At 40.9% G+C, this 24,845-nt stretch overlaps 1 protein-coding gene across 1 annotated transcript in view; it reads left to right on the top strand.

The window, feature by feature from the left end:
* The window catches only part of baiap2l1a (BAR/IMD domain containing adaptor protein 2 like 1a), a 143,175-nt gene that overhangs the window by 100,579 nt on the left and 17,751 nt on the right, over positions 1 to 24,845 (top strand). Inside the window, exon 12 of the mRNA XM_078558878.1 lies at positions 14,169 to 14,343. Within this exon, the coding sequence (XP_078415004.1) occupies positions 14,169 to 14,343 (175 nt within the window). The remainder of the gene's footprint in view (positions 1 to 14,168; positions 14,344 to 24,845) is intronic.

Raw genomic sequence — 24,845 nt, 5'->3', positions numbered from 1 at the left:
CTGATAAGAAAACTACGGATACCTAACTTTGTGACCTGCTGAAAATTCATCTCTTCGAGGAAATCTTGCTACAATTCTGATATACAACTCCAGCTATTGAACCCACCGAGACTACTTTTCAGGAGTGAAACACCTTCTTCACTGGGCCTGCTTTACGTGTTCTTTCTAAGACAAGCCAAACATATGAATTACGAACTGTCCTTTTGTTTATAACTTGCATAAGTGCATTATTTTCTTTAACAGTTTTTTTTGAGTGTTTGAGTGCCATGTGAGTGATGTAGCATTCGTCTTATGGGGTGAACATGTGAATAAATAATTCTGTTTATTTATAAAGCGAACAGGAGTATGGCGTTGAGGTAGAGGATCAACCATGATCATATTGAATGGCAGCGCAGGCTCGAAGGGCCAAATGACTAACTCTTGCTCCTATTTTCTATGTTTCTATGCTGCTGACTACTCAAGTAGGCTATATGCTCGGAGGTTAAGAAACGCGCACACCTTCCTTTTCAAAAACACGCTGATTATGGACAGTGAGGGAAGGGAAAGGGAGTTTCAATTCTTTCTCATCCCTGTCCATAACAGATGGCCTCAAGTTTACAGCAAATAGAACATGAAAGGCTAGGTAAGAGTTCATTTGAACTACTATAATGCCTGCAGAAACTGTCCCGTATATATTAGAGGTTGATTTGTGCAACAGCTCCAAACACAAACAATTTAATTATTAATTACATGCATGCATACACAGTTGTTTCTCTAAAGACTGAAACTGCCGACTGTTTCACTTGTCTGTACAAAATGTAAGTGTTAATTTATCTTTGCCAAAAAGAAAAGGATGCCCCAGACATCAAGGGCAGAATTTTGCCCTCAGATGGCGTGCGGGCCCCCACCGGCTCGGCGGCAAGCGGACAGCCAACCCCCGCCACCAAAATGGGGCCCGCCGCCATTTTGAGTGGGTGGGCCAATTAAGGCCCGCCCAGCAGCCTGCCCGGGGGCGGGGAGGGAATCCCCAACTGTCAAAGTGCACTCTTTCGCATGCACGCAAAAGAGCGCACTGCTCCCTGAGGCAAAGTCCTGTCTCAGGGAGATTTGTGAGAGGTAAATAAACTCTTAAAAAATAGAAAAATATTAAAATTATTAACATGTCCCCCTCATGTGACAATGTCACACGAGATGGAACATATTAATAATAAGCAATTAAAATTTATTACATTTTTAAAAAACGGACATGAAACTTCATCCCGCCAGTGGATGAAGTTTTATGAATAATCTGGAGTCCGCTGGGGCTCTTGGCCTGCCCGCCAGCCTTAAGCTTGGATGGGCAGGTCTTTAATTATCTTAACTAACCTGTCAATGGCCTCAATTGGCCATTGACAGGTCGGCGGGCGGACAGCTGATTTCGCTGTCCGTCCGCCTTCCTAAAAATTTAAAGGGACCGGGATGACATTGAAAATTCCTCCCGACGTCATCCCGCATCATTTTCCCCTCGGCGAGCTGGCCCCGCCCCCAAATTGCCGAGGGGAAAATCTTAGCCCAAATGTTTATGCTGGTGTCACAAATAGGTACATGTATTATCATTCAGTGCAGTTCACTCTCCCACATCAGCACTACCCTGTTTGCTTACAGTGATGGAACTGCTGTTGACAGTGAAGTGCATTGAGTATCATTGGCTTCTTCATGCTTCTCCCTGATGTTAGAAGGATTATTATTCATAGCAAAACCCAAACATTTGTTAACCATAGTTATTGTGTGATGCATTCCTGCCTTATAATCCATTGCTAAACCAGTTCCTGAAATGGTGAAGCCACATCTACTGTTTTGTAATTAAGTAAGAAAGACACCTGTTGCTATTAATTCTGACAAGGTCTAGCAGCAACAACAACAACTTGTCTTTATATAGCTCCTTTAACATAAAATGTCCCAAGGCACTTCATAGAAGCATTATAAATCAAAAGCAAAAGCTTTGTGCATCAGCAGTGGCTCAGTGGGTATTACTCTCACCTGTGAGTCACAGGTTTGTGGGTTTAAGTCCCACGGCAGGACTTGAGCACAAATGTTAAGCTGACAATCCAGTGCTGTATTGGTGAGAGTGCAGCATTGTCAGAGGTGCTGCCTTTGTCTGCTGTGTCAGGTGGTTGTATAAGATCCCATGCCACTATTTTGAAGAAGAGCGGGGGAAGTCTCAGTTTGTCATTGGAACTAAGCTAGAAAATGGAATCTGATTTTAAAGATTTTCTTTTCAGCTAGCTTTTAAGCACACATTTCTAGCTGTGTAACAAGCTGGAATATAGTGCAATTGCAAAACCTAGAAGTGTTATTGAAGTCACCTATATTCAAAAATCCAGTTTTTAAAGCAAAAGAGGCAGGAGGATGGTGCACTCTGCTCCCACCTCTGTTCCCTGAATGGTACTGCTCTATTCCATTATCAGACTGGATCAGTCTGTCCCTTGCCACTTAGGACAGGAAGAGTTAGTTATGTTATAGTGAAATTTATCCCTATATCCCTTAATTCCGTGTGGCCAAAAATCTATTGGCCTTTGTCTTAAATATACTCAACAACTGAGCATCCATGACTCTCTGAGGTAGAAAATTACAAAGATTCAAAACTTTTGAGTGCAGAAATTTCTCCTCATCTTAATGACTATCCCCCACTGTTCCCTAGCCAGGGAAAACATTTCTCCACATTTATCCTGTCAAGCCCTTAAGAATTTTGTTTCAATTGGACCACCTTTCATTCTTCTAAACTCTAGGGAATATAGGCCTACTTTAGTCGATCTGTCTTCAAAGAACAATCCTCTCATCCCAGGAACCAGTCTAGTGTACCATTGTTGCCTCCCTCTAGGGCAAGAATGTCCTTCCTTGGGTAAGGAGACCAAAATTACCACAGTGTTAATACAATAACTCACTCATAGTGGTACTGTTATAGTTGTATATTGCCCACAGTCAGTAACGTTCTCGACAAAAGTTAATTTGAAAGTTCTAAATGAATGTCTCTGAAACAACAATTACAAAGATTTTAGACATACCATCATGCTGGACAAATTACCTAACTCCCTGTATTCTCTGCATTGTGCATTCCAGTAAATCTGATTACATCTCTTCAAGCCAATTTGGCCAAATTAGCTTGATAAAGCAAACTTGTACAAAGTGTAAACAATGTTGGAATTTTTTAAACGCAATTATTTGAACACTAAAGCATACATTCAGCTTTTAAGAAAAAGTTAATAACACTAGAATTGGTAAACAACTTCAGACCATGAACTCTCGCCTCTATCCTCACCCCTTTTTTAATCCCCTTTTTTCTACATTCATTTTTATTTTTTATCCACTTATTTTTATTCATTTATCCATGGTCTTATCCCCTTTTTTATCCCCCTTCTATCCCATTTTCTATCCTTTTTTCCCCACTGCCATCCCCTCCCCCCACCCCATCCCCAAAAGGGCCATCTGTTACTTGTTCCATGTTGTTCTTTCACACAATGCTACCTTTGTTCTGCTATTATCACATTCTGCTTTCTTACACCTTTACGACACTATCAGCACCTTTTTTAGCCCTTACCACTACCAATAACACTCCCTTTGTCCTTTAGTTCATGGCATCTTTGTCAACCTCTCCTTTGTCCCCACCTATCACTATCCAGCTTCACCTGCTCCACTCCCCTTAAACAGTATAAATTTCATCACATTTCCACTTCTCTTCAGCTCTGAAGAAGGGTTATATGGACTCGAAACGTTAACTCTGTTTCTCTCTCCGCAGATGCTGCTAGACCTGTTGAGTTTTTCCAGCATTTTCTGTTTTTGTTTCAGATTTCCAGCATCCGCAGTATTTTACTTTTATCCTAGAATTGGTCTTGTTTTATTAAACTCTGTTTTACAAAATTTTAGGTAGTCTTTACAAACCTGTAACTCCTACAATTAGATTATTTCACTTAAGTTTAGATAAGACAGAACCAAAACAGAATTTCACAATTGTATTTTAGCTATCTGGAATGTTATCACCTGTGTTTAACATAAAACGAGACTGTGTGTTGGTTTTCAGAGCCTCGTAAATTGTTTCTCTGCAATACTGTAGTGAGCAAACAGTACATCTTTTATCATACAGTATAATATATAGCTTAACGTTGTGAGGGACTGCTGATATATATCATGGGCTGGATTTTACACTACCTCACCGAGGGGTTTGAAGCCAGGAGGCTCATAAAATGCAGCATGTGGCCTTCCCACCACCTAACCACCTGCCCCCGACCTGTCTCAAATTTTACGGGGCACGGTGTGGAGGTGTCAAGCCACCCGCTGTTGGGCTTATTGGGGCCTTCTTAAAGGCCTCATCCTATCCCTGCTGCTATTTTACCCAAGGCAGGGGGAGGACACACCAAGCAGGTAGCCAAGCAGCTTTAGCTGCAAGTGCTGGTATCAGGCAAGCTGGGGGACCTCCGATGGGCATTTGCAGCCTTTCTGGCCTCTTAAACTCCCACCACCGGAGCCTGGCCCTGGTGATAGCCCGGACTTACCTTGATGTCTGGCTCCATTGCAGTACACTTCCTTCTGGAGCTGTTTGTAGTCCCAGGAGTGGCCACCACTCAAACCTGGCATTGCTTGGTCTACATAGCTGTTGGCAATCTGATTGGCCAGCAACATTTAAGGCAGGACACCCTCCCGAGATAGGGGCAGAAGTCTCGCCTTAAGCCAATTAAAACTTCTCCCGGCGTTAAATGCTGCAGGGCAGGAGCAGCATCGTAGGTGGGCTACCCCTCTTACTTTTTAGCCGGGGAGGAAGGGTGTGGGGGTGGTGGGCAGGGTCTATGGCATCCCATAATTTCCTTTGCATTCTATATCAGCATAAGAATATAATCATACAGCACAGAATGACGTTGTTATGCAAGCGCTATCCAATTAGTCCCACTCCCCTGCTCTTTCTCCACAACTCCACAAATTTCTCCTTTTCAAGTATATATCCAAATTCTTTTTGAAAATTACTGTTGAATCAGCTTTCAAAATCTTATCAGGTAGTGCATTCCAGATTATTTCAACTCACGACATAAAACATTTCTCCTCATTTACCCAATGGATGCCAGTTATCTTAAATCTGTGTTCCCTGGTTATCAATCCTACTGCCCATGGAAACAGTTTCTTTCCATCTACTCTATCAAAATCCCTCTTAATTTTGAACATCTTTATCAAATCCCTCCCCCCACCCCTTAACCTTCCTTACTCTAAGGAGAATCATTCCAGCTTTTTATTCCCACCAAAAACCTAAGTCCCTCATCCATAGTTCCTTTTTGGTAAATCTCCCCTACATCCTCTCCAAAACAATTATTATGGCAGAATATTCACCACAGATACCACCAGTATCCTTTTGGTGGATCTCTAGTCCCTCTTTATAAAGTATGTGAATATGTGCTAAGAGTGACTAGCTTCATAATCCTTCCATCTGGCTACTTCAAAGTAACTTTGTATAATTTTTCTTTGGCACCTTTTAAATTTGCAAAATACAATTTTATAATTAAAAGATAGTGTTCTCCAAGATCTAGTGCTTTATCAGTATGATTCAAATTTTTTCAGTATCTAGGAATTCTGTTGTAATATCTTATGAAAATTCAAGTCCATGGCAGTGATATACATTTCCACATACAAAGAATGCACACCAAGCAACAATGCTTTCCTTTTCATAAACAGTGAGCGGCTTTATTTGGGCTCACAATGCTTTTGTAAACCTTTTATTTTCCGTACTTAAAAGCATTTTTAATGCATCTGAATGATGTGTAATGGAAATGTAGACTAGGAATTTTGACTTTTACTGCATAGCTATTGAGGTTGCTGCATTCTTCATCTGAATTTGGACATTGGAGGCACTAGTATTTTGCATTTGTTACAGTTGCCATATGATTGACACTCCCATAGCTGGTCTTACGTTGCTCTTGTTAAAAAGGGTAGCTCAAGTAATGTTTTACTGGAGGCATAAACCACTGGAATAATAGCGTCCATCTTTTGTAATTGGAAAAACAATTTTTAGGTATTATTTGTGTATCAGTGGAACCAGTGCTAAGCATGCCTTGTCACAAATGCATGCATGCAGTTTCAGAATGTGATTTATATAATGTAAAAATTCTGTGTTGAAAAGAACTGTCTGAATATATTTTGGCAATGCTTTTCATTTGTGTTCAATTTAATTTGTAAATGTATGGAATCCTAAATGCGTGCTCTCTCTCTCCCTCTCCCTCCCTGTTGTCAGTTAACCAATTTCTTCTTCCACTCCAAGTAACTTGTGAAACATTTTTATCCTTAAGGTTCAGTGCCTGCCCTCTTTCAGTGTTATCACCTATCATCAGTGATAAGAGCAACCTGATGTATGGTAATTTGAGGTCGGTTTTCGGCATGTCTTTGCAATGAGTTCAGTGTAAGGGGAGTTACTACAATTTAAGCCAAAGGAAGATATAAGGGAATAGATAGGCATTTCTGTGGCCACAGATGTGAATCCAGGATGGTATGTTTGCCAGGATCAAGGATGTCACTGAGCGGCTGCAGAGCACCCTGAGGAGAGAGGATGAACAGCCAGCAGTCATGGTCCATGTTGGTACAAACAACAGCGGCAGAAAGAGGGATGTGGTCCAGCAGCCAGAATTTAGGGAACTGGGTAGGAAATTAGCAAGCAGGACCTCAAAAGTCATAATCTCCAGATTACTCTCAGTACCACAGGCAAGTGAGTATAGAAATAGAAAGATAAAACAGATGAATGTGTGGCTGGAAAGACGGTGTGGGGGGAGAGTTTTAGATTCTTAGAACATTGGAACTGGCTCTGGAGGAGATGGGACCTGGACAGGCTGAATGGATTGCACCTAAATAGAGCCAGGACTGAATTCCTTGCAGGGCATTTTACTACTGCTATTGGAGGAGATTTAAACTAACTTGTCAGGGGTGTGGGAACCAGGAGATAATATCAGAGAGGAATACCAAGGTGCACAGAATGCTGGGAAAAATAGCACTAGAATAGAGAATAGTAAATTAATAGGTGGGGTCAGATTAAGGCGAAAAAGTAATAACATCTAAGTCAGGGTTACTGTGCATGTATGTGAATGCATGGAATGTATAAATAAGACTGGTGAATTACAGGCACAGATCGCCACGTGGAAATATGATGATGTGGCTATAATAGAGACCTGGCTATAAGGAGGGAAGGACTAGGTGCTAAATAATCCTGGATAGAAGGTGTTCTATCCATCCAGGAAAAATAAGAATGGACAAAAAGTGGGAGGGGGGGCTGGTGTGGTGGTATTGGTGGTAAGAAGAACATTGCAGTGCTTGAGAAAGAACATCAGAGCATGAGAAATAGGAACAGGAGTTAACCATTTGGCCCCTTGAGCCTGCTCTGTCATTCAATAAGATCATGGTTGATCTTCTTGTGTTTCGATTTGCACATTCCCATCTAACCCTGATAATCTTAGACTTCTGTTAGACAAGGGAATCAATCTACCTCTGCCTTAAAAAATATTGAATGACCCCGCCTCCATGCAGAGAATTCCAAAGTCGCACAACCCTCAGAGAGAAAATTTCTCCTCATCTCTGTCCTAAAAGGGCGACCTCTAATTTTAAAACAGTGCCCCCTAGTTCTAGACTCACCCACACGAGGAAACATCCTTTCGACGTCCACCTTGTCAAGACCATTCAGGATCTTGTACATTTCAATCAAATCAACCCTCACTCTTCTAAACTCCAATGGAAAGCCCAGTCTGTCCGACCTTTCCTCATAAGACAGCCCACTCATTCCAGGTATCAATCTAGTAAACCTCCTTTGAACCGCCTCCAATGCATTTACATCCTTCCTTAAATAAGGAGACCAAAACTGCACACACAATTCAAGGTGCCGTCTCCCCAATTCGCTGTAATAACTGAAGCGTAACACCCTTACTTTTATGTTTAATCCCTCTCGTAATAAATGATAGCATTCCATTAGCCTTCTTAATTACTTGCTGTACCTGCATACTAACTTTTTGTGACTCATGTACTAGAACACCTAGATCCCTCTGCACCTCAGAATTATGCAGCCATTCTCCATTTAAGTAATACTCTGCTTTTTTTGTTCTTCCTGCCAAAGTGAACAACTTCACATTTTCCCACATTAAACTCCATTTGCCAGATCTTTGCCCACTCACTCAACCTATCTATATCCATCTGCAGCCTCATGTCCTGTTCACAACATACTTTCCTACCTATCTTTGTGTCATCTGCAAATTTAGCTACCATGTCTTCACTCCCCTCTAAGTCATTGATGTAAATTGTAAAAGGTTGTGGCCCCAGTTCAGATGCCTGTGGGATGCCACTTGTCACATCCTGCCAATCAGAAAAAGACCCATTTATGCATATTCTCTGCTTTCTGCCAGCCAACTAATCTTCTATCCATGCTAATATGTTACCTGCTACACCATGCGCTTTTATCTTCTGTAATAATCTTTGATGTGGCACCTTATCAAATGCCTTCTGGAAATCGAAGACCAAGGCTCCCCTTTATCCACTGCGCATGTTATTCAAAAAATGCCAATAAATTGGTTAACCATGATTTCCTTTCACAAAACCATGCTGACTCTTCCCAATTGCCTTGAGCTCTTCTAAGTACCCAGCTATAACCTCCTTAATGATCAATTCTAATAACTTCCCCATGACAGACATCAAGCTAACTGGCCTATAGTTTCCTGTTTTCTGCCTCCCTCCCTTCTTGAATAGAGGGGTTATATTTCCAACTTTCCAATCTGATGGAACCTTTCTATAATATAGTGAATTTTGGAAAATTAACACCAGCACATCAACTACCTCATTAGCCACCTCTTTTAAGACCCTAGGATGTAGTCCATCGGGATTGGAGACTTGCCAGCCTGCAGCTCCATCAATTTGCTAAGTACCGTTTCCCTAGTGATTTAAATTTCACCAAGTTCTTTCTCCAGTTCACCTCTTGATTTGCAGCTATTACTGGAATGTTTTTTGTATCCTCTATAGTGAACACTAGAAGCAAAATATTTGTTCATTTCTTCTGCCATTTCCTTATTATCTGCTATTAACTCCCCACTGTCACTTTCTAGAGGACCAACACTCACTTTACTTACTCTTTTCCTTTTTAAGTACCTGTAGAAACTCTTGCTATCTGTTTTTACATTTCTAGCTAGCTTCCTGTCATACTCTAATTTCTTTCTCCTGATTAACCTTTTAGTCATTCTCTGCTCTTTATATTCTGTCCAATCTTCTGTCCTGCCACTCATCTTTGCAGAATTGTACGCTTTTTCCTTAAGTTTGATGCTTTCCTTAACATTTCTAGTTAACCACGGATGATGGGTCCTCCCCTTAGAATTTTTCTTTATAGTAGGAATGTACTTATTCTGAATACTCTGAAATATCCCCTTAAATGTCTGCCACTGCTTCTCCATTGACCTATCCTCTAGCCTAGTTTCCCAGTTCACTTCAGCTAGCTCAGCTTTCATCCCCACATAGTTCTCTTCTCCCTTTCAAACTGGATGTAAAATTCAATCATGTTGTGGTTGTTGCTACCTAGGGGTGCCTTTATGCTGAGGTCATTAATTAATCCTGTCATGTTATACAATACCGAATTTAATATAACCTGCTCTCTGGTTGGTTCTAGAATGTGCTGCTCTAAGAAACTATTCTAAGAACTCCTCATCCGGGCTTCTACCAATCTGATTTTTCCAGTTTGTGAGATTAAAATCACCCATGATTATTGCTGTCCCTTTTATCACAAGCACACAATATTTTCTCTTGAATACTTTGTCCTACACTGTGGCTACTGTTAGGGGCCCTGTAGACCACTCCCACGAATTACTTTTTTCCCCTACTATTCCTCATCTCCACCCAAACCAATTCTACATCCTGATCTCCTGAACCATGGTCATCTCTAACTATTGCACCAATGCCCTCTTTGATTAACAGTGCTACCCCTCCACCTTTACCTAGCCTCCTATTCTTCTTGAATGTCATGTATCCTTCAATATTAAGGACCCAATGTTTGTCGTCCTACAGCCACGTCTCTGTAATTGCTATCAGATTATATTTATTTACTTCAATGTGGGCCATGAATTCATTTACTTTGTTATTAATGCTACGTGCATTCTATTTGGCTAGAGCTAAGGAACAAAAAAGATGCAGTTACATTGCTTGATGTGGTCTATCGGCCACCAGTTGGTGAGAAGGATAGAGGAACAAATTTTCAAGGAAATTACATAGGTGCAAAAATTATAGAGTAGATATAGACTGGAATAGTAACAGTGTAAAGGCCAGAGAGGAGCAAGAGTTCCTAGTGTGTGTTCAGGAAAATTTTCTACAGCATTGTATGTTGCCAGTCCAATGATAAAGGGGGCACCACTTGACTTGGTTCTTAGGAATGAGGTGGGCTAACTGGATCAAGTGTCAACAGGAGAACATTTAGGGGACAGTGATCATTATACCATGTGGTTTTGGCTGACTACGGAAAAGGACAAAAAACAATCCAGGGTGAGACTAATTAACTGGGGGAAAGCCAACTTCAATGGGGTAAGAACAGATATGAGCCAAATAAGTTGGAGTCAGAGGTTGGCAGGAAAAATGGTAGCTGAACAATGGGCTATCTTCAAAGAAGAGAGAGTTCGAGCACATTTAAGGTATATTCCCTCAAAAGAGAAAGGTAGGGCAAACAAATCCAGAGGTCCCTGGATGACAAACGAAGTAGAAATTTGCTGAGTAACAAGAAACTGAGAGTAGTAGTTAATGTTTCTCGGGCTGGAGGAAGGTTTGTAGTAGAGTTCCCCAGGGCTCAGTATTGGGACCCTTGCTTTTGCTGATATGCATTCATGTCCTAAACGTTGGTGCATAGGGCACAATTTCAAAACTTGTAGATGATATGAAACTTGGAAGCATTGTGAACTGTGAGGAGAATAGTGTAGAACTTCAAAAGGACATAGGCAAGTTGGTAGAATGGGAGGGCAATTGGCAGTTGAAGTTTAATGCAGAGAAGCGACAAGTGATTAATTTCAAATTCATCTTCAGCAGGGACACAGAACAAGCAGAGGCAGATTGGCTTGCCATGATATACCCTGCCTGATTGTCCCAGCTATCCAGAGGAAAGCTGTTGTCATTTGTATAATTTTTTTTATTAGTGTACAACAGCAGAAATAACATCCTAGGATCTCAGTTTGAATATCTGAATCATACAACCAAAAAGATTTGGTAGCGATAGTGGTGCTTGACTGAGGTGGCTTAATATGAGTAATCATGTCAAGGTCATTTCATCTTCACTGTGCTTCAATCTCCCGAGTACGCAAACATCATAAGATAATGCAGCTCATTCCAGTTAATAGGACATTGATTTTTAAAGGAATGCTTCTCTTGAGCATTTGGTAATCTTAACCCTTTCTCTGTTTCCAACTTGTATTTCAATGGATCTTGGCTGACATAGGCTTGTTGGTTCTTTTGTCTTAATTTTCATTAATCAATAAAATTGCAGTCTGTTAGCCGCAATTCAGTGGAAATGTTGATAATTATTGGCTTTCTTCTTCTGACCTTGGATGATATAAAGATGCAATCTACAGTTTAAACGCCAACTTGAAAGTTCTGCGGTGGCTGGAGGGTGATGATGACGTGAAGAATACTTTTCACATTTGGTCTGAGGAGTGGCTAGGATTGTGTTGAGGCTGTGGTATGTTTGAGCAGTTCAGATAACCATGCAAATCATTCAAAACTATAATCCTGCCATTTGTCATCTGAAAAATGCAGTCTTGCAGTACTGCAGTCTTGAACAAACATGTAATTACCAGCCCAAAAGCAACAGTTAAAAGGGTTAGATGAAGTAGGATGGGAAGATGTTCATGTGGAGCATAAACGCTGGCATAAACCAGTTTGTTTATTTTTCATTCACTGGATATGGGTGTCACTCCAAGGTCAGCATTTATCGCCCTTGAGAAGATGGTGGTGAGTTGCTGCCTTGAACTGCTGGAGTCCATGTGGTGAGGGTATTCCCACAGTGCTTTTAGGTGGTAGTTCCAGGTTCTTCACCCAGTGACAATGAAGGAATGGCAATATATTCCCAAGTTAGAATACTGTGTGACTTGGAGGGAACTTTGAGGTGCTGGTGTTCCCGAATGCCTGCTACTCTTGTCCTTCTAGGTGGTAGAGGAGGCAGGTTTGGGAGGTGCTGTCAAAGAAGCCTTGGCAAGTTGCTGCAGTGCATCTTGCAGATGGTACACGCTGCAGATACAGTGCACTGGTGGTGAAGAAAGTGAATATTTAAGATGATGGGCACACAGGCTGCTTTGTTCTGGACAGTGTTGAGCCTTTTGAGTGTTGTTGGAGCTGCACTCATCCATGCAAGTGGAGAGTATTCTGATCACACCTGATTTATGCCTTTGTAGATGGTGGATAGGCTTTGGAGAGTCGGGAGGCGAGTTACTCACTGCAGAATAGCCTTCTCTTTTGCCACATAATTTGTGGTTGATCCAATTAAGTATCTGGTCAGTCATAACCCCTGGGATGTTGATGATGGAAGATTCAACAATGGTAATGCTATTAGATGTCTTGGGGAAGTGGTTAGATTTTTCTCTTGTTAGGATGGTCAGTACCTGGCACTGTATGGAGCAAATGTTATGTCGAATGAATGCTGTACGCTCAATGTAACTTGATGTACAACTTCACAAAGACCATCCCTTTACATCATACCAAGGAATCCTGACCAATAAAAATGAAAGTTTAAATCAGTTTTACAATATTTAGGCATATTGTAGCTGTCATGAAACATATTTCGCATCATCTCTCTTTCTGTGAGAAAACAGTCCATTGTGTGCAGGCCTTTTGTAACTTCTGGTGCACAACAGTTTTGGGAAGTTTCTTTTTTTAGACATTTCTTTGAGCTCATGTTGAGAGAAGGTACTATCCCCCAGTGTCACCATAAGCAATCCAAGTCAGGTACAGCACAGCCAGATGCAGAGCGGAGTCTTAACATTACACTCATCCTCAACCTCAGAAGATCAACCGTGTCACACTGTACCAGTATAAACATTTTTCCATTTGTTATAAAACACACCTTGCCCAAACGCATCCCTTGCAGAAAAAGGAGACTTTTATCCCATCAGTTACAGGGATAAAATGCCAGCATTTAAGTCCTTGTGCCTCCCAGTTCCTCGAAGGATGTTTTGAAGGTTCAAAAACTTAATGCCCAACTAGAAATGTTCTGTTAGTAGAAACAACAAGTTATGATCTGGAATACGCTGCCTGAATGGATGGTGAAAATAGATTTCAATAGTGACTTTCTAAAGGGAATTGGATATGTACTTGAAAAGAAAAAAAATGTAGGACTATGGGGAAAGAGCATGGGGGAGTGGGACTAATTGGATAGTGCTTTCAAATCACCGGCACAGACACAATGGACTGGATGGCCTCCTTCTGTGCTGTATGATTCCATTAGAAACCTATTTCATTATGTTGCAGTGTTAATCACTTGTGTCTCATTTTTCTCTGTGATAACTTCTATGACCTCCTTCAGGAACTTACGAAAACAATGTTTAATTTGACAGGACAGCACGTTGGGTTGACAAAACTCTAATTGAAAGTCTCATGTGAAGCAATGTGACACCCTCCCCTGGTTAGTTGACTCCAGCTTGGAGTTACAGGAATTAATTCTTCATGGAAAGGAAGGTTTTTGCCCATATATGTAGTGTACATTTTGCATACAACATGCACCTGAGTATATGATCGATCTCATGATGCACAATGATGATTGTGACACTGGGAGAAACTTCAGTAATCAAAGGGTAATACAACAAAAAGCAGTATAAGTAGTAGAAACAGCCAGAGTTAATTTTTCATTGAAATTACACCAAGACCTTAGCAAACTAAAGATAAATAATGAAATTAATATTAGTTAAGACACAGTTGCATAACCATGACTGGCTGTGTTGATGTGCTCTTGTATTAGAACTTAGAGATTGACATAAAAGAACTACTGTCAAAATTATCAAAACATGATCTGCAGTTGAATGATATGAAATTCTGTAGCATGTATATATTACTTCATAACTTATCTTGTTGTATCAGTAGTAAAATCTGATTGTTTTAACATTTTCTACCACATCACTTTTTTATACTACACCTGTATTAATGGAAATCAGCACTTTGTAATTTTTGTTTTTATATCTTTGGTTTAGCACAGCTCCAGTGCGGAGTATGAGCATTCTGAATCTTGCAGAGAGGTCAAATGTTGTCCTCCCTCCTCCAGATTACATCTCAGATCCAGTTAAACATCACAAGGAAGTATCATTCCACTCTTACAGCAGTGCCCCAAGCAGAGGAATCGTACCCCAACCAGACAATACAAGTTCAGTAAGTACCCATCAAAGATCAAACATACCAACCACCTTTTATATAAAATATCAATGATTATAAGGTTGTTCTTGTATTTAATTCCAGAACTGTTGTCATTTTACTTCTTGAAGTTTCATGTTATGTGCCAGTAATACAAAAGCAAAACTAGCTTCTCCAAAATCCCATGCTGAAAGCATAATACAATCTCCTACATGTATGCTGTGGCTCAGTGGTAGCACTCTCGCCTCTAAGTCAGAGGGTTGTGAGTCCAAGCTCCACTCCAGAGACGTGAGTGCAAAATTAACACTGACCAGAATTCCACCCCTTCAACACATTTTATGTTGAGAAGGTTGATAGCCATCAGATCAAAGTTGACCATTTGTGAGTTTTGACTTGCTTTAACAAATCTGTGGAACCAATACTTGAGTTTAATGTATAATTTGCAAATTAGGGAGCTCCATAAAACTTCAGTACAGTTCCTGGCTCCAAGTTGTCCATATTTAAACTAAGATAAAATCAACTTCATGGCAAACTTTAGTGCATAACCAAGTACATAGAATGTTGTGTTCTTTTCTGCACAGTAAATACAGACAACAGATTTACAGAAAGTAGAGATGGATAGAGTACAGAATAAATATGTTCCCTGCTAGTAAAAAGGGGATACATGAGAGTATAGAATTCAATGGATAAAGGGATTAAAACTAAACTGAAATTTAATAGCTATCTGAAAATTAGGATTAAAATATAAAGAAAATCATGAAAAGTATAGCTTGTTTGTTAGAGAGGTGAAAAGGGAGATGAGAAGGATTTAATGGGAATATGAAAAACGCCAGCAAGTAATAATGGGAAGTAATAGTGATTTTCTAAGCTTAAGACAAGTTGGAGACCATTTACAGATGAAGTAGAGAGTCTAATTGTTAGAAAAACTGAGGCATATGATATGAAAGGAAATGTGGCAAGGGGAGAAAGTTAGTTGATGAAAACACAACAGACTTGAGATACTGGGACTATTTCCGCTGGAGCAAAGATGACTAAGAATAGATTTAATGGAAGTTTTTGGACTTATGAAGTGTTTTGTTAGTGAATAGCAAAAAACTATTTCCTCCAGTTGAGGGGTCAATGACAGGGATTTAATTCACATTGACAAGTTACAAGCAATTTCATTATGCAGAAAGTTGTTGGGGCTTGAAATGTTTTGCCATAGGAAATGGTTATGGCAGAGTCCACTGAATCTTTCAATGGAAAACTGGATAAATATTTGAAACTGCATAAAGCTGTGGAGAGTGAGTGAGGCAGTGGTTTTGAATTTTGGATTGCTCTAGCCAAGGGCCAGTATAGATATGATAGACCAAATGGCCCCCTCCTGTGCTATAATGTTTCATTGAGATGCCCAATGTACATGCATTTTAGTGGTGTGGAATACAGATCTCAGTTCAGTAGTACTGGTAGTATGGTATTTGTAATTAATCAATTACAGGCTTTTCTTGCTCTCTTTCCCTGTTCCAGTACCAACTGAGTATTTATAAACAGATCAAGACACAGACCTAGAAATGTTAAATAGTTCAGTGAGTGTTGACTTCAGTAAACCAGAAAATCATTCTCCATTAGTACTTATGAAATAGTTTTAGTAAGGCTGAATCCTGAATTGATTCTAGAATTTACATTTAAAAAGATTAGGTTAATTTCCACTCCCCTTCAAGTCAACTTGCACCATGCTGCTGCCTGGAAGGATGGCAGATGTGTTCCTAGGCTATACTACCCTGTTACAGACCATTTGGAAGTCCTTTCACATCAGTTGTGTGAAATATTATGTAAAGCTGCAACATTTGGGTTCTGGTTAATGACTTTTATATTCTCATGTGTCATAATTAGAAGCAGCAGCTGCTCATTACCTATGCTATTTTCAGTAACTGCATTAAGGTATTTTTACATCCAGAGGACAAATTAAAAATGTAACATAAAATACCGTTTTACTAAAAACAAAAAAATCATCAAACTAGGACATTGAATGTATTTTTTATTTTATATAAGTAATATCCTTCCAGAGAAAGAGTGTTTCTTATTTTAAAATTTTTAATGAAAGGTTACCAAGTTCTTTTCTATCTTAATTGTCATCAGCTCATTAAACTTTTTTCTTATTAATCCTAGGAGTGAGTGTGATGCTGGCAAGGCCAGCATTTATTAACCATCCCTAATTACCCTTGATCAGGTGGTGGTGATCCACCTTCTTGAATCGCTGCAGTGGTGTAGCTGCTCTCATAGTGATGTTATGGAGGGAGTTCCAGAATTTTGACCCAACAACAATGAAGGAACAGCAATATAGTTCTATGTCAGAATGGTGTGTGGCTTGCAAAGGAACTTGCAAGTGGTGGTGTTTCTGTGTGTCTCTGCCCTTGTCCTTCTAGGTGGTAGAGGTCACAGGTATGGAAACTGCTGTCATAGGAGCTTTGGCAAACTGCTGCATGTTTCATATGTTGGTTGCATGGTCCATGTTATCTTGAGTAACTGTAGTCTGACTCAGGAAGGTTGCTACAAAATGCTTTATTTACACTATGTACATGATGAGCTACTAATTAGGCACATCCCTTTTGACTACAGACTATTGCACCTGCTATACAGAGTGTCTAGGACCCAACTACTGATGTCACTGTATATATCACTAACTCATTACCATAACTATTCTATTCACCCATTATACTACACTTCCCCCCATGTTTAGTATCAACTTCTTTAATAATGTTAAACTATTTACATTATCTCTACCCCACCACCACCTCCTGCAAAGTTCACAGGTTAAACTTTTGAGGTGCCTTCAAAACTCTCCCTGATCTCGTTTTGACCATAGAGCGGGATTGGTGATCTTGAACTGGGTCATCAGATGGGTCAGCATTCCCCAAGTTGATTCATCTATCCTTCAGATCTTCATCTGAAATCATGAGGTAATCGAACACCTTTGTTCTTGTAGGTGCCAATGAAATCAGTGCTTTTGTTTTCTCAAAGTGCCTCCTGGTGTTTGGATGAGATAGGAATATGGATGTTCCATTCATTGAAGGACTATGCCTTCAGATTTTCGGTCCAGAATCAAGACCTTCTGACCTGGGGCTGGAGTCTTGACTCTGCCTAGATTTACACCAGTTCTTTTGCTTTTCATGTAGGCCAGTCTCCATGTTCCTCACTCTTTTATGGTCAGCTACTGTAATGTTGGGCTGCAGGTTCTGTTGCAGCAAAGGGACTGCCACTGACCCATGAGCAGTTCCACCAGTGAAAATCCATTAATTAGCTAAAGGTATAGCTCTGTAGTGCAGCAGGGCTGAATTCCAGTCAATTCTTAGTCATTAACATCTTAATGGTTTTCACAGCTCTTTCAACCTCTCCATTGGCTTGTGGGCGGAGAGGAGATCTGGTAACATGGGTGACCTCACAGTTGTCTGTAAATTTTTTGAAGTGTTCATTGACAAATTGCGGCCCGTTATCTGAAACATTTTCGTCTGGAAAGCCGTGTGTGGAGAATATGTTCTTTAACGCCCGTGTCACAGTCACTTTCAACCATTAGGAATAATAGTCCAGTGGTAACAAGGTATGTTTTTCTGCGAAAGTCGAAGAGGTCAAGTCCCAGTTTCTGCCAAGGTCTATGTAGGAAGCAAGAAAGTAATAGAGGCTCTACGGATGGCTGGCTATCATTTTCGCAAGTGTGGCAGGACAAAACAAAAGCTAGGGTGACCTTTGAAATGCCTGGTCGCCACCACAGATGACTGCGCACGTGCTCTACACTTATCACCATGGTTTCTATGGAAAATCTCCTCTTGCATCATCTTGGTTATGACCAGGCGATGGTTGAAGACCAGAAGATCATTCACTATCGTTAGATGCTTTTGTTGTTCATGACACTTCAGTAGGAGCTAGCCAGTGGGACTGCATTTTGAACAACCTTTTTGGCAAAATTTGCAGACTTGGGCACACTCCACATCCTCCTTCCATGCTTTTCGAACCTTTTGCAGCTTCCGTGCAGAGACTGTTAGGGAGTTTGTTTTGATTGATAAGAATGTTTCCACCTCGAAAACAAGTATGAAGTCCTGGGTAATGGCTTGATCCACCATAGCTCTGGATAGGACATCAACTGTGGTCTGTGATTTCCCTGGCACATACACAGCTGTGTTCTGGTAACACATCAACTGAAGCCTGAACCTTTGGATGCACAGAGGTATTTTGATGATCTCTGTGGAATTCAAGATGGTGATTAATGATTCATGGTCGGTCTCAATTTGGAAAGGTAAACCCATCAGGTAGTCAGAGAATCTCTCCACTGGCCATGTCACTACCAATGCTTCCTTCTCTATGGCTGTATAATGTTGCTTTGTTTCTGTCAACACCCTGGAGGCACAGGCTCTTTATTGCCATTCTTCTGGACTTGAATGAGTACAGCTCCAAGGCCTGTTGAGGATGCATCTGCAGCCACCACTGTGGACAATGTTGGATCACAATGTGCTAGCACATCTGAAGAGGTGAGTCTTTCCTTTATACGCTGAAATGCATTGGTTTGTTCAATTCCCCAGATCCACTGTTGACCCTTGCATGAAAGATTTCTTAAAGTTTCGGTAATGGTAGCTAATTTTGGAATAAATTTTCCAATTTGATTAACCATCCTGAGGAAACTCTGGACATCAGTATCACACTTGGGTTGTGGAAAGTTGTTGATGACTTTTGTTTTTGAGGGTCTACCATTACACCCTGTCTTTGAATGATGTGCCCCAAGAATTTAATAGTAGTTTTGGCAAATTCACATTTCTCATTTAAGCCTCTTGTAGGGCTCTGAGAATCTTCAAACTCTGTGGTCATGCTCCTGTCTTGTGGCTCCATGAATAAGGACGCCATCCATGCGTTTATCTTCGAGAATATTGGACATGGTTCACTGGAATATCTCCAATGAGCTGATGATACCCCGAAGTAAAGACAATTAAAACAGAAGCATCCGAATGGAATGATAAATGCTGTCAGCAGCCTGGACTCTTGGTCGAGGGGTATTTGCCAGAACCCACTATTAGTGTCACGTTTAGTGAAGAGGGTGCTGTTGGCAAGTTTTGCCAAGCTGTCATCCACTGACGCCATAGATGGACCTCTCTCTCGATTGCTTTATTTAATTGTGTATGGTCAACACAAAGCCTGAGCTGACCATTCAGTTTGGGGACTGTGACAAGCCCTGAACTCCACCAGGTTGGCTCCGTAACAGGTGATATGACACTTCTATGTAACATTCTGTGGAGTTCCTCTTTAACTTTTGGCAGCAGTGGATGCAGTACCCTCCTGGGTATAAATAGGCATATCAACATAGCATCTGGAAGCAATGTAATATGGTATTTATGTTTGAGCTTACTGAGCCCCTGGGATAGCTGTGGGAATTCTTGGTGGAATTCAGTCCAGTTGTCTGATTGTGGGTTTTTGTCCACTTTTTGTAGAATTCCCAATCGGATGTACGCATTTCTGCTGAGTAAAGAGATGCTTTGATTATGCAAGATATAGAAGATCTCTGTGATCTGTTGCCTCTTGTGGCGAAGAGTGGCAATGACCTGCCCTTTTACCTGCAGACTCATTCCACCCAGACCTTGAAGTTTAATGTTTGATGGCTGGGCAGGAATTGTGTTGAGCCATGGCAAATGATCAGCCAGTATTGAAAAACAAGCTCCAGTGTCAAGCTTAAAGTCAGTTTTAAAACCTTTAACTTCCAAAGTGATGGACCAAAAATCTTGTTCATGGTCCTCCCCAAGGAAATCTGTGATGGCATTTGTTTCCTTATGCCCAATATTTTGCGTGATCTGTGTGTCATACTTAATATGTTGCTTTCTTCCTTTAGTGGAATTTTTAAACTTACAGAACTGCTTGAAAAGTCCTGTCTTCCCACATTGGAAACACTCTGTGCCCCTGATGGGCAATATTGCCATCTGTACTGCTTCTTTGCGCTGTAACATAAGCACCTCAAGGTGGCTGCTGTAGGTTTCCCACCTTTTTGCCCAATTTGGCAGGCTTTTGAGTGGGCGGGGCTACTGCCTTTGAGCCTAAGTGAGTAGTAGACATGTCCGAAGCCTCAGTGTGTATTGGGGAGAGGCCGATTTCGCTCCCTAAGTTTGGCCTGCACTAACATATTGACGCGCTTGATGGAGTGAGAGGTCATCTTTTGTCTGCAGAGCATTAGACAGCTCTTCATCACAGACTCCAACAATGCAGTTGATAATAAGTTTATCTTTCAATGTTCCATACTCGCAATAATTAGCTAACTTATATGGGTCAGTAAGAAACAATTCGACAGATTCCCTGGTCTTTGGGATCTCTGAATCGCGCTCACTCTACGACGAGGTTCTGTTTTAGAGTAAAACAGGCATCAAATGCTTTTAGGACAGTTTCGAAGTCTGCAGAGGTCTCTTCTACCTCCTGTCTCAGGAGGGCATTATCAGCGATAGGCTCTACGGCATAGAGGAATGAACTAACCTGGTGCTTCTGCTCTTTGGTGCTCAATACCTTAGGAAGTTTTCTCTCCACAACTTCCAATGTTAGCATCTCTGCAGGTCTTTGAGACTTTCAAACAGGTCAGCGACTGCAGTGCTGACATGGCTGCTGCTTTTCTGTGTGACTCCCGCATAGGTAGATTTTCAGATTCTTTCTTCTAACAGGTTTTCTTCCCATGGTTACTTCAAACTGCTTTATTTACACTGTATACACTATATACATAATGAGCTAATTAGGCACATCCCACTTGAATACAGGCTATTCCAGCTGCTGTAGAGTCTCTAGCACCCGAATTCTGTTGTCACTGTTACATGATATGGATCACTAACTCATTACCATAACTATTCTATTAATCTATTATACTACATTGTAGTGCATCTTGTAGACTGTACACATCGCTACCACTTTGCACAGTTGGTGGATGGAATGAATATTTAAGATGGTGGATGGGTCTCAAGCTTCATGAGTGTTGGAGCTGCACTCATCCAGGCCAGTGGAGATAATTCCATCACACTTCTGACTTGTGCCTTATAGATAGTGGACAAACTTTGGGAAGTCAGGAGGTGAGTTACTTGCCTCAGAATTATGCATTTGACCTCCTATAACCACAGTATTTATGTGGCTGGTCCAATTAAGTTTCTGGTCAATGGTAACCACACCCCAACCCCCCCCACCCCCCTCCCCACTAAGCTGCTGATGGTGGGGATTTTAGCATCGGTAAAGCTGTTGAATCTCAAGGGGAGGTTAGATTCCTGCCTGTTGGAGATGTAACCAGACTGAAGGATGGGGATTATAGGAAAAAGTAATGGGGGCTTGTGAGAAAGGTACATTGATAATCATGGGTAATTTTAATCTACATATAGATTGGAGAAATCAGATTGACAAAGGTAAGATGAGATCTGAGTTCATAGAATTGTTTTTGGGACAGTTTCTTAGAGCAGCATGTTCTAGAACCAACTAGAGGGCAGGCTGTTCTAGATCTGGTAATGTGCCACGAGGCAAGATTACTTAATGACCTCATAGTAAAGGTGACCTTAGTTAGCAGTGATCGTAATGTGATTGAATTTCGCATTCAGTTTGAAGGAGAGAACAATGGGACTAATACTAATGTTTTAAACTTAAATAAGGGCAATTATGAGGATATGAAGACAGAGCTGGCTAAAGTGAACTGGGAAATTAGGTTAAGGGATAAATCAGTGGCGATGCAGTGGCAGATATTTAAGGAAATTTTCATAATGGGCAGAAAAGATACATTCTAGTGAGAAAGAAAAACAATAGGGGCAGGACACACCATATGTGGCCAACTAAAGAAGTTATAGATAGTATCAAATTGAAAGAAAAAGCGTAGAATTCCACCAAGATTAATGGCAGGTCAGAAGATTGAACATAATCTAAAAAACAGCAAAGAATGACTAAAAGAATAGTAAGGGAGAAATTGGAGTACAAGAGAAAGCTAGCTAGAAATATAAAAACAGTAAGAGTTTCTACAGGTATTTAAAAATGAAAAGAGTAAGTAAAGTGAGTGTTGTCCTATAGAGTGTGTCTCTGGGGAATTAATAATGAAAAAAAAAAGGAAATGACTGTGAATTGAACAGATATTTTGTGTAAGTCTTCACTGTAGAGGGTACAAATAATATCCCAGAAATAATTGTGAATCAAGAGGTGAAAGGGAGGGAGGAGTTTAAAACAGTTCCAATCACCAGGGAAAAGGTATTGATAAAATTATTAGAGCTAAGAGCGGACAAGTCCCCAGGTCCTGATCTACTTCATCCTAGGGCCTTAAAAGTGGCTGCTGAGATGGTAGATGCACTGGTTGTAGTTTTCAAAAATTCCCTAGATTCTAGAAAGGTTCCATAAGATTGGAAAATAGCAAATGTAACCCCTCTATTCAAGAAGGGAACAACCACAGCCATCTTCCTTTGTTCTAGGAATAACTCCAAATGGTGGAGAATTTTTCCCAGCAAGACAGAAAGTAGGAAGCTATAGACCAGTTAGCCTAACACCTGTCATTGGGAAAATGCTAGAATCTATTATTAAGAAAGTTATAGCTGGGCACTTAGAAAATCTCAATGCAATCAGGCAGAATCAACATGATTTTGTAAAATGGAAATAGTGTTTGACTAATTTATTAGAGTTCTTTGAAAAAATAACAAACAACATGGATAAAGGGGAACCTGTGGATATGGTGTACTTAGATTTCAAAAAGGCATTTGACAAGGTGCCATATCAAAGATTACTATACAAAATAAGAGCCCATGGTGTAGGGGTAACATATTAGCATGGATAGAGGATTGGTTAGGTAACAGGAAACAGAGTAGGCATAAATGGGGCCATTTTTGGGTTCGCAAGGTGTAATGAGTGGAGTGTCACAGGGATCAGTGTCGAGGCCTCAACTATTTACAATCTATATCAATGACTTGGATGAAGGGATCTAATGTGTGGTTACTAAATTTGCTGATGACACAAAGATAGATAGGAAAGTAACTTGTGAAGAGAACATAAGGAGTATGCAAAGGGATATAGATGGGTTAAGTGAGTGGCCAAAAATTGGCAGATGGAGTATAATGTGGAAAAATGTGGAAAAACTTGTCAGTTTTGCTGGGGCTCTTTGATGCCACACTCGGCCAAATGCTGCCTTGATGTCAGGGTAGTCACTCTCACATCACCTGTGGAATTCAGCTCTTTTGTCCATGTTTGGACCAAGGCTGTAATGAGGTCTGGAGCCAAGAGGTCCTGGTGGAACCTAAACCAAGCATAGGTGTGTAGGTTGCTGAGTAAGAGGTGTAGCTCTACTGGAACAGCTTGGCTAAGGGTACAGCTAGTTCTGGAACACAAGTTTTCAGTACTACAGCCAGGATGTTGTCAGGGTCCATAACCTTTGTTGTATCCAGTGCCTTCACCCATTTCTTGATATCACGTGGAGTGAATCGAATTGTCTGAGGACTACCATCTATGATGGTGGGGAACCTCAGGACGAGAATGAGATGGCTCATTTACTCGGCACTTATGGCTGAAGATGATTGCAAATACTTCAGCCTTGTCTTCTGCACAAATGTGCTGGCCTCTGTCATCATTAAGGATGGGGGTATTTTTGGAGCCACTTCCTCCGATTGATTGTTTAACTGTCTATGACTGGATGTACCAGGACAGCAGAACTTTGATCTGATCTGTTGGTTGTGGCATCTTTTAGCTCTATCTATAGCATTCTGCTTCTGCTGTGTAATTCTGCGCTGTTGCAGATTGGCATCTTATTTTCAGGTATGCCTGGTGCTGCTCCTGGAATGCTCTCCTACACTTCATTGAACTAGTGTTTGTTCCCTGGTTTGATGTTAATGGTAGAGTGAGGGATATGCCAGGCCATGAGGTTACAGATTGTGGTTAAGTACAATTCTGCTGCTGCTGATTGCCCACAATGCCTCATGGATGCCCAGTTTTGAGCTGCTAGCTAAGTTCTGAATCTATCCCATTTAGCACAGTAGTAGTGGCACACAACATGATGGAGGGTGTCCCCAATGTGAAGACAGGTTTTCATTTCCACAAGGACTAAGCAGTAGTCAATTCTGTCAATACTATCATAGACAGACAGATGCATCTGCAACCGGTAGATTGGTGAGGATGAAGTCAAGTAGGTTTTTACCTCTCAACACTTGTCCCAGGCCCAGTCTGGTAGATATATCCTTCAGACAAGTGTGATCAGCAGTGGTGATGGGCATTATACTGCCCCTCGTCCTCCCCACCCCCAACCAGAGTATATTTTGCATCCTTGCAACCCTTAGTGCTTCTTTGAATCGGTGTTCACCAGTTTACCAGCTGGGGGAAGGCAGAAGGTGGTAATCAACGGAACGTTTCCTTGCCCATGTTTGATCTGATGCCCTGAGACTTTGAGGTCTAGAGTCAATGTTGAGGGCTCACAGAACCACTCCCTCCTTACTGTAAACCTTTGGTATGCTATGTCCTGTCCCATCGGCAGGACAGACCCAGGGATGGGACATTGGCTGTAAGGTATGATTTGGTGAGTATAA

Source organism: Cetorhinus maximus, chromosome 15 (assembly GCF_964194155.1).
Source record: "Cetorhinus maximus chromosome 15, sCetMax3.hap1.1, whole genome shotgun sequence".
NCBI classification, from domain to species: Eukaryota; Metazoa; Chordata; class Chondrichthyes; order Lamniformes; family Cetorhinidae; genus Cetorhinus; species Cetorhinus maximus.
The sequence above is the reverse complement of the archived record's forward strand: the minus strand, read 5'-3'. Positions and strand labels throughout refer to the sequence as shown.